We start from the raw sequence: 10789 nt of genomic DNA, 5'->3' as shown, positions 1-10789 counted from the left end.
CGAACATATTTGGGCATCTGACTACTCGTTTCGCAATCCGTCAAGCAAATGATATAGTTAAATGCTTTGATATATGCTTTTGCATGATGGATTATGAATCGAATGTGTGTATGCTTGGAATGGGTCTTGATGCACGCTTTTGACTTTGAAATTGCTTGCCAACAGTGTTTCAAGACACCAAAAGGTCCATTTGTCAATCCATGAACCAAAAATGTGATCTTGAACCTACCTCTAATCGACGGTTTGCATTTGAGTGTATCAAAACATTGTCGTCAAAATTTCACCCCTTCTAGAGCACAAAATATTGGAGTCCCATAGCTCTCCCTCAAGGCTTCGTTTGAGATTTTTAGAAGTGAGAAAATATAGTCCATTTATCTAGCTCTAACTTTTATTTTTATAGTGTTTTCAAATTCCTAGCATACAGACAACTATACGCTTTGTAAATTTGCCCTCTATGAAGGTTTAATGTAGTTTTATGAGGGCATATTAGGAGATTTTGGAGGTCATTTGGAGGGCTTGTAAGAAATTCAAATTCTCTCTCTAAAATGTTTTTGTTAACAATACAGTCAAACTTATTGAGTATGTGCAAAAGGAAAACTAGACACCCTAAAAAGTGAACCTAACTTCCCAACGATCCTTGAAAATGGTCACCTTTTCATTTAATGCAAGCATCTTTATCATGATTTAAGCGCGACTCATTCAATGTGGCTTAGGTCATCGCTAAAATGGGAAAAAATCACAAAACTATTGTCATAATAATCAATATCTAATTCTCCTAAATGATTTTCTCATGTTAAACTGATCATTTAATATGGGAAAGTGCCAGGGGAGAAAAAGCTAGAATATTGGTTAAGCTAGCAGACCGGCCACAGTAGGGATCCAAATGAGGGAAAATAGGGATCCAAAGGGGGGGCCATCTGCAAAAGAGCCATGTGCAACAATGGGCTAAAAAGACCCTAAGGTTCAGCCCATTAAGACTTCCAAAATGCTAAGGTTCCAAAATTCAAAGGTTGTGTCCAAAGGTCAACCATAGGGGAATTGGATGCTTTGTGTGTGTACAAAAAAGTCTTTGCAATCCCTACTTAGGAGGGGGCGAGCCTTGCATGTAGGGGATGAGAGAGAAATCCACACACACAAACACACAAGCTCCCTTTACACAAAGGGAATGAGGGACACATGTCAGCTCCCTAGGCCAGATGCCCACAAGGTGTACACAATTCCTATTGGATAGCCTTGAGGTGGACCAATGAGAATTAGGCTAGAGTAAATCTAGTTTAATTAATTTAAAAACACTTAATAAAAGAACAATGAGAATTAAGTCCTCTAAGAGACTATTGGACAGTCTCCCAAGGGGTCCAATGAGCATTCAGCAGCCTAATGGCTTGTCTGATTCCTATTGGCCAGGAGGCAAAGGGGTCCAATGAGAGTTTAGTTGAATTATTAAATTACCTAAAGCTCTCACAAAAGGGGAAAGGGGGACACATGTCAGAAGGCTATCACTTATGCTGCTTAATTGTCATTGGCTAGTCCTAGGGAGGTCCAATGGGAGAATAGCAAGAGCAAATAGCAAGAGCGGTCGCCCAAAGGAGAGAGGGGGCTGATTTTTGCAAGGCATTATCACACACACTCTCTCACACACTCTATGTGAGAAGCAAGAAAAAGACTATCTCTTCCCAAGCTTTAATGGAGAGCTCATCACCTACTCCAAGCTTGTGAGATATAAGCCGACATCGACACACTCTTGGCATGTGGATGCAAATCCAACCAAGAGCCAAGCTTCAATGCATGCTCATCTCCTCTACCTTGCTAATTACTAAGCTAAGCTATGCTAATATGAGTGATTATGTGAGGAGATGTACATCTTTCTCGTAAGATACTCCTTCTTCCTCTCAATCTACTCTCATACGCTGCTAGCTCTCACCATCTTCGAAGGTGTGTGAGGTCTTGGATCTGAGACCGGGGATAATTGATGTTGTGTTTGCTAAGTGTTTTGCTTAGTGCATGAAGCTTTCATCTTCATTACACTAGCTAGTCTTGAAGGAACACAAAGAATTGTATTGTACAATGTCTCTCTTAATGGGAGAAACCATAATACAAAGCCTTTTGGAGGGGGGACCGGCTCCATGCAAATCCGGTCCTCAACTGTTGTCAATAGCTTAATTTCTCTCTCTTTTGAAAGTATTGTTCATGCTATCTAACTAGGTGTTATGCTTTTTGTTGCTCTCTCCACCCAAGCACTCTTGTAATTCTCATTAGGAATCTATTCTAATGAAATGCCCACTATGTTCATGCTAATTTTCGCTACACACAAGTTTTTAGGCCATTAAATGTTACAACTATCAATTAGTGGTAGAATTTGAAGCTTCTGACACTGCTATTGCGTCTGAAACACCCAAAAATCTAAAGAGCGGCTATCTACTTGCTTCCGTACTTATCAAAATTCCCCTCGCACGTTATTGAGAGAAAGCCCCATTTTAGTGTTTTTTTTGTTTCTCGATCTCGGGGACCAAGAAAATACCAAAAAAACCCTAAACAGGGTTTTCTTTCCAACAACACGTGGGGCATTCTGATATTATAAGCATGCACCTCGTGCGTCGTTGGAAAAAAGTCTCGTTTTTGTGATTTTTTTAAATTTCAATGATGACGTACGTCACATTGAGTGAGACACATCTACCTCATGAAAAGAACGCTTGCATTAAATGAAAAGGTGACCATTTTCAAGAACCGCCAGATTATTAAATGAGTGGATGGCACCTTTTTCATGATTTTTTTAATGTCAATCTATTTTTCTACGTAATGTCGGCTCTTATTTCATTGGAGAAGCTCTTTTTTCTCTCTCTTCTAAAAGGCTCTTCATGCTGCTATTGTTTCTCATCATATGTGATGCCTGCTTCATTCATGCATCGCTCTGCATCCGAGCCACAAATGAGGATCCCTTGCACGACTTCTGCATTGCCAGCTACAATAGCAAGCCCACGGTCAACAGATTTGCCTACAAGCCAACCCACAAAGTTAAGAGCTCTGACTTCAAGAGCTCCTTTCTATAGAGCAAGGGCCCCTTCAAAAAGAACGTGGGCCTCTTTATCAACTTGGTGGGTGCCTCGTAAGTGCCATGGTTGAACACCATGGGGCTCTCACTCTGGTGCCTCAACTTCAAGCCGAAGGGGGTAAACCCCCCGCACGTGCATCCGTGCAGGAATGAGCTCTTCTATCTGGCACAGGGCACCCTCATCATGGGTGTCGTCAGCACCAATAACACGCTCTTCCAAGAGATGCTTCACGTGGGTGATTTCTTTGCCTTCCCACTAGGCTTGCTACACTTCGAGATCAATCTTGACGAGCGTGGGCCTATGCTTGCCTTCGCCTCCTTCAAATCGAAAAATCCAGGCATCTTGCGCCTCCCGCTGCCCACTTTGCCTCCAAGCCCCTTATCCCTGACCAAGTAGAGGTGTAGTACAATAGTGTAGCATCTATGGTACAATAGTTTAGCATTTGTGGGTACATATGTCAAAGATTACCATGACTGTACTAGGTACAATGTAAGAAATAATATAATGGCTAATTAAAGTGACATAAACAGGGAGAATGATGTTTTAGGGCTGCAAGAAAACACACACAGCTTGGAGAAGACGAAGGAAGCTCAATGTTGGGATTCAAGCCAACTGGCCGGACATCCCACTTACTAACTTAACCATGTATACACTTATTCTTTAATACCACAGAATAAGGAGCTGCAATCGTATAACGTTGCTGCGCGCTCCACCCAAAGCAGGTCTCTCTCTCTCTCTCTCTCTCTCTGTGTGTGTGTGTGTGTGTGTGTGTGTGTGTGTGTGTGTGTGTGTGTGTGTGTGTGTGTGTGCTCTCGCACTCGCACTCGCACACGCTTTCCCTGGCACCTTCAACTGGTATCAGAGCAGGGTTTGTGCTTGCCGTCTTTGAGTCCGCACACGTGCTAATAGGTTTTCAATTTCGGGATCGGCAAATTCAGCATTCCGGGAGCATTTCCATTAGGTATCCTAGGTTTTATCCCTTTTTCGAAGCTGTTCGTGTAGTCGAAAGCTTCATCCGAGCTACGCTTCAAGAGTTCTATTTTTCAACTCCACTTTTGCTACAGCTACAGGTATAGGACACAGGTGCAGGTTGTTCAGAGACTATTTTGGGATGGTATATAGCCGTTTTATGGCTATTATGGGCTATTACATCCAACCCATTACCACAAGAAGATTTAGAAATTTTCTCATCTAGAAAAATGGCGTCTTTTTCAGTGTTTTTCATACAATGCGTAGCATCGTGAGCTTCTGTGAGGGAGGCACCTCATACCTAGCTAGGTACGATTGGGGGCAAGGAACCGCCGGCCCCCCTGGGGCTCATGATGTTGAGGTGAGTCACAATGTGAGAATTGTGTGTGTGTGTGTGTGTGTGTGTGTGTGTGTGTGTGTGTGTGTGTGTGAGAGAGAGAGAGAGAGAGAGAGAGAGAGAGAGAGGGAGGGGGATTGCCCAACCTTACCAGGACATTGGTGGATGGTGGTCCAGAGGTCAGCATCCTTGGTGAAAACAGGCACGCCAATGGAAGTGTTGGGTGCCATGAACTACTCTTCACCACTCTTCACCACAAAAATCATATTTCAAAAAAACTAAACCTTTGTTTTTTTTGGGTACAAACAATTTTAAGCTATAAACATTATCACCCGCCGATAATTAGGACACTCTAGAGTTAATAGGCAATGGTCACTCTTGTACCAATTCCTTGTCTAATATGCAACAATGCAAGTCCTCTTGTAACTATATGCCAATTTACTGTTGATAACTTGCGCACACGTAAACACAATCTTATTTCTCCTCGTTGTCACACGCAAAGTGTGTAGTGCTAAAATAACACCCCAAAAAATCCCTAATGGCAAGACTCTTGCTTGTCCATTTGAATTGAGAACTCAACCGATGCCTCTGAGCCATTCCAAAATAGATGGCAATAAATGGCTCTTAGCCCTTCTTCTCGTTAACATATTTGCATAGAAAGATTTCTATAAAATCATGCTTAGTTTCACCTTTCCCACAAAGAAGTTGTAAAGAGAGAGAGAGAGAGAGAGAGAGAGAGAGAGAGAGAGAGAGAGAGAGAATGTTAAGCTGAGAAAATCCCTTATTCGAATGTGTTGTATGTCCCTTGCATATACTCCAGTGCAGACTATGTTTGTGTCATAGCTTAAGCGTACAACAGTGTACGTGTACAACGCTCTTGTAGAGAGAGGTACCATAATGCACATCTAGAACGACCTACCATATACGTGGTGATGGCTGTACTAGAGTGATTGAGGTATGGCACTTTGCCTGTGAATATACATAAAAATTGTTTTAACATGTTAGTTATTTACCTCGTCCTTGACACAGTAGTCAGTGTGATAGCGGAAGCGTATACAATGATGGGTGGTGTACATCCATCGTACTAGTATGTCATGCATACATTCAAAAAATGGAATGATAAAACCTTTGGCTACAATGACTATCTCAACCATGTGAGCCACTGATATACGTGCCTTACATGATTACACTGGCATGGATACATCACAATGCGTGGTTACATACTATGAGCTTATATCCACAGTGCCAAAGATGTGTGCCATTATCATTGATGAATTCAATCGATAATACCTTGGCACAAAAGAGAAGTCGTACTTCACATGAGGACAAGCGAAGCACTTTGCTTTATACAGTGGCTTCTTATGGAGTTTTCCCAAGCACTTTGCTTTGCACAACAGAGAGATCCTTTTCCAAAAATAAAAGTAAAACATAGACAAAAACAAACATAACTTGAAAATTGACTAACCTTGTCGCCCACTTGTGGCTAGGTTTTTGGTAATTCGGTCGAATCCGACTGATAGCATCATATACACCCTCTTGTGATATAAAAAACTGCAAACATCTAAGCAAGGTTCCCTACGTTCGAATGCTCCTATAGCATATTTCAAACATGAAAGTCTTGGCTTTGCATGATACTTCTCACTAGACCCACTTTGGATGCTACCATTGCTCATAGCTATAGATACTTTTGGTCATAGACAAATGTCATAGCAAAAGAAAGTAAACCATGTCGAGCATTCACAAATAATCAACCTTGTCAAATTGTGCAATGTACTGAAAACAAAGAAGTACTTGCAAGAGATGTACCTCATACCTGCTTGACTTGTTTACTGTTATCGTGAGTATTTGTAGACGGAGCCTTGCTCCCATGATGTCTGTCATAGCATTGTCATACACAAGACGAGGAAAAGAAAAGAACCCTGAGTTGTGTAGTGCTACTCTGCAGCAAGCCATTGCCAATTACCTTAGAAAATTCATCGGATCAAGCTTGTTAATAATGGGTTGGATCTCGTCAATGACAGACAACAGGCCTAATAGCCATGCTCTAGCAAACTTGTGTGAGAGCTTCTTGAAATGCCTTACATGTCACAAGCCTTGCATGTACCTAAAGATCGAACCGAACAGAGATACTGTGTACAAAGTGTGTGTTGGGGAGAAGCCATGCTTCTTTTACAAAAACAAGTGCAAAGTCAAGTCTTGCTTGACCAATGTCGTAATACCAATCTTTAGTCGTTGCTAATACTTAAATTGCACAATCAAGTGCGAACCTGCTATGATAGTACACACGCCAATTGCATGCTATAGTAAATAAGCATGTGCTTAATAAGAAAGCAATTGCATACCTTAATAAGTTCTCCTGCCTACGGGCAGGCCGTCGTACTAAGCAAATGAGTTGCAATCAAGAACAAACACAAGGAATGCTTTGCCAAATATCGTCGTATGGTTCCATAGAAGCTCTACTTCTTGCTTTCAAGGGCCTTGCCCAATTTGCAACCGCATTGGAAGCTTGTGATAACTTTTATGCGTTAGAGACGTGGGAAAGATAGGCACACTATCTTCCTCAATTTGTAGCAAGATTCTTGGGGAAAAAATCACAGCCATAATCATAATCCTACCATGTCCGTTCGTAGCCGTGCTAATTTTACTAAATCTGAAGCCTTGCTATCGATCTTGAGTGTTTCTTGCCAATCCCTTTGGATTGCTATGCAATGGTCTTTCAATGACTGTGTATCTATCCTGACAATTTCTTCTCTAAGATAATCGGACAAAAGCTGCCACTTCCAAAATCTAATTTTACATGAAGCTACAGCATTGCCAAAAGATTAATCTTGGTAAGATCAGAAAAATCAAGAAGAATATTTTGTGTACACCTGCAGAGCATTAAAAAATGAAGCTTTTCACACTTCACATGAGACCATTAATAAATGGAGAAGTATTGGGAGTTAAAACTCTCTGGCTTGCTAGAAAAACATCAAATCACCATTTTCTCCTTTCCAGGCCTGTTGTAATAACAGGCTGAAAAAATAAATGCAGTAGAAAAGTGGAGGACAACACTTTTCTTTCTCTATTCTGCAGTGAAGTGCGAGAATGTGTGTGTACGAGAGAGAGAGAGAGAGAGTTCCGGCCATTGATGTGCAACATGGTGCAAGGCCACCCAAAGACAGGCTTGTGGAAAGAGGGTGTTGAATGAAGCCAGGTCAAGAAAACAAGTCAAGCTTCTGAGACAAGAGGTTCTCGGAGGGTTTGGTCCAATTCGCGCTCACCCTGATCGGCTGCAATTGCATGTGGTGGTCTTTGAGAGAGGTAGTAGGAGTACAAGACAACCACAACATAGGCTCCCAACCAAATGACTAGGGACAGCACAAAGAAAGCCAGACCAGCAGGGCAAGCCAATGCAAAGACGAAGAGCACCACTCCAGCAGCCATCAACCCCCACCCTGCATATTCATCCAACCCATTACCACAAGAAGATTTAGAAATTTTCTCATGTAGGAATATAAAGGTTTTTTCAGTGTTTTTCATACAATGCATAGCATCATGAGCTTCTATGAGGAAGGCACCTCATACCTAGCTAGGTACGATTGGGGGTAGGGGACCGCCGGCCCGGTGGGGAGCTTCTGTGAGGGAGGCACCACATAGCTAGGTACGATTGGGGGCAGGGGACCACCGGCCCCCCCACCGGGCCAGCAGTCCCATACCCCCAATCGTACCTAGCTAGGTATGAGGTGCCTCCCTCACAAAAGCTCATGATGTTGAGGTAAGTCACAATGTGAGGATTGTGTGTGTGTGTGTGTGTGTGTGTGTGAGAGAGAGAGAGAGAGAGAGAGAGAGAGAGAGAGAGAGGGGGGGGGGGGGGGGGGGGGGGGGGGGGGGGGGGGGGGGGTGCCGCCCAACCTTACCAGAACGTTGGTGGATGGTGGTCCACAGGTCAGCATCCTTGGTGAAAACAGGCACGCCTATGGAAGTGTTGGGTGCCACGAACTACTCTTCACCATAAAAACCATATTTCAAAAAACCAAACTTTTTTTTTTTGGGGTACATATGCAAGAACATATCAAGAAAAGTAACATATCAAGAACATCATCATCACGAGCTTTATTAGCCTAAAATTATTTGAAGCTATGCAGATTTACAATTTTACACCCGTTCCTAATCAGCGGTTTGTGCAGGACAAACTAGTTATGAGAAACAAGAAGCAACATGTTCGAAATTGGAAGGTTCAAAAAGCATCCTTGGAAGCATGTGATAAAGAGACTACTTGGAACAAGATTTCAACATGAATTGATCTTGTTCCGGGGAACATCGTTGTCGAGATTAACAAATTGCCCATGTATGTAAGCATAGGAAACATAGGAAACAGAAGACGAAGATTGCTCACTTCATGAGAAATCCTGATCAATGTGAAGACTTTGGCACATTGTCTAAAAACCAAATATACCTATGTCATTGAAATAGCATACCAAGCCGAACTTCGATGAAGTATGTAACTTATGGATTGACCTTTGGGAAGGAGCCTGTGTTCCTAATTCTGGAAGAACATCTTCCTTTTTCTACTCTGCTGGAGAATTACCTAGAGACAACTTTACACAATCGAACCTATGCTTGCATGGTACAATATGCCTTTAATTTCTACTACAATTCAAAGAGATGAAAGAAGGAAGCAAAAGATGAAAAAGACAAAGGGAACGGCAAAGACAAAGAGGCAAATGAGGGAAAATGAGAGAGACACACACACCAACACAAGAAGTTTTGGACACATTTTCACAATAATTCCCACATTGTGACTTACCTCAACATCATGAGCTTCTGTGAGGGAGGTGCCGGATACCTAGCTAGGTACGATTGGGGGCAGGGGACCGCCGGCCCGGTGGTCCCCTACCCCCAATCGTACCTAGCTAGGTATGCGACACCTCCCACACAGAAGCTCATGATGTTATGCATTGTATGAAAAACATTGAGAAAAACTCCGTTTTCCTACATGAGAAAATTTGCCGCATACCTAGCTAGGTACGATTGGGGACAAGGGACCACCGGCCTAGTGGGGGCGGGGCCGATGCTCCACTGCCCCCAATTGTACCTAGCTACGTATGCGGCACCTCTCGAGCAAAAGCTCATGATGTTATGCATTGTATGAAAAACATTGAGAAAGACTCCGTCTTCCTACATGAGAAAATTTCTAAATCTCCTTGTGAATTAAAACTTAAAGGCCGAGGCCCTGGCGAGGGTTAAAAAAGCTGTGGCTTACTTGCAAGTTGTAGCCGAGCCAGAAGAGAGGCCACAGGGCGAGGTTGGAAGTGAAGATGGCGGAGGGGAAGTTATGGCTGGAGGATTGGGCGGCCTTCAAGTAGACCAGCACATACTCTACAAAGAGGAGAACCGAAGGCAACCCAATTATGTTGGCAATGGCGTATGCGGATTCTCCACTGCCAATCAAAAAAAGACGACATAACACTATGGTATCTGCTTAAATAAAAGCAAATTGAGTAGACTAAGGTCTAGCCTTTGATTAAAACTGACTAACCTTTGGCCATTCAGCATGTCATCGCGAGACGCAACCTGGTACATTATGTAGGGAATGAGGAGCCCCAGTATCGGGAAGAGTAGCAGCCCCACCCATTTCGGCGCCCACAGCACGGGATGCCCTGCACATACAGTCACTCACAATTAGGCAGGAATGGCCACGAGAGAGAGAGAGAGAGAGAGAAGAGGGGGGGGGGGGGGGGGGGGGGGGGGGGGGGGGGGGGGGGGGGTAGAAAGAAGAAAGAGAAACCACCATGAACGCTCCACCAAAGAGGAAGCTTGTGGGGCGTGTTGGCCCAGCTGTAGCCTCCCGCCACCAAGCTCGCCGCGGTCAGCAGCAGCGGCAGCGCCACTGGATTGTTGCCTGCCATCCCTACCCTCCCCTCTCTCTCTCTCTCTCTCTCTCTCACACAACACACCCCAACACACAATTGAGTGCCCGGAACGACACCTGCCCTCTCTGAACTCTCTCTCTATCAACCACCCTATAGAATGGACGACTCACTCACGCGCTCCGAGCGGCGGAGTTTGGAGTACGGAGAACTCGGCGAGGAGTGACTCCAGACTCCAGAGTCGAGAGTGAGACTCCCTCTCACCTCTCTTCTCTCTAGCTGATTGCATCATTGCACCCTCCCCCGCCCTCTACACAGGCTCCCTGAGAGTCACTCTCTCTCTCTCTCTCTCCCCGACTCTCTCGCAACTCGCGAAATTTCCACCCAAGTCCATTAATGCAAATCAATGAAATGTTTATTGGACTGAATTTAACGCCGTGTTGCAGCTCACAAACAAATCCAGATTCCACATGCCAAGTGCCAGCTGGCAATCGATTCCAGATTCTGGAACACGTGACTCAAGGTCAATTACAATTTCCAGCCTCCAGGGGGGGCCAGGGCGGTTTTCAAATCTCACCAAG

The 10789-nt window shown here is 43.8% G+C and overlaps 1 protein-coding gene across 1 annotated transcript; it reads right to left on the bottom strand.

Annotated features, from left to right (window-relative positions):
• Positions 1-7226: 7226 nt before the first annotated feature.
• LOC147433098 (uncharacterized) lies at positions 7227-10583 on the bottom strand. Its single transcript, XM_086491709.1, has 5 exons — positions 10130-10583; positions 9878-9998; positions 9602-9779; positions 8256-8337; positions 7227-7793 (listed from the first exon to the last, which is right to left on the bottom strand). The coding sequence occupies exons 1-5, from the start codon at positions 10245-10247 to the stop codon at positions 7567-7569; spliced, it is 726 nt and encodes a 241-aa protein (XP_086347835.1). The 5' UTR covers positions 10248-10583; the 3' UTR covers positions 7227-7566.
• Between the last annotated feature and the right edge of the window lie 206 nt (positions 10584-10789).

Source organism: Adiantum capillus-veneris, chromosome 20 (genome assembly GCF_014529385.1).
Source record: "Adiantum capillus-veneris isolate H3 chromosome 20, ASM1452938v2, whole genome shotgun sequence".
NCBI classification, from domain to species: domain Eukaryota; kingdom Viridiplantae; phylum Streptophyta; class Polypodiopsida; order Polypodiales; family Pteridaceae; genus Adiantum; species Adiantum capillus-veneris.
This window is presented reverse-complemented; position numbering and strand designations above follow the sequence as displayed.

Bases quoted from the DNA above. Each gene is read 5' to 3' on its own strand.
- LOC147433098 (XM_086491709.1), bottom strand. From the start codon at position 10,247: ATGGCAGGCAACAATCCAGTGGCGCTGCCGCTGCTGCTGACCGCGGCG. The intron at 9,999-10,129 runs GTGGTTTCTCTT...CTGTATGTGCAG, and splicing joins TCTTTGGTGGAGCGTTCATG to GGCATCCCGTGCTGTGGGCG. The intron at 8,338-9,601 runs GTAAGCCACAGC...GGTGAAGAGTAG, and splicing joins GGCTCGGCTACAACTTGCAA to TTCGTGGCACCCAACACTTC.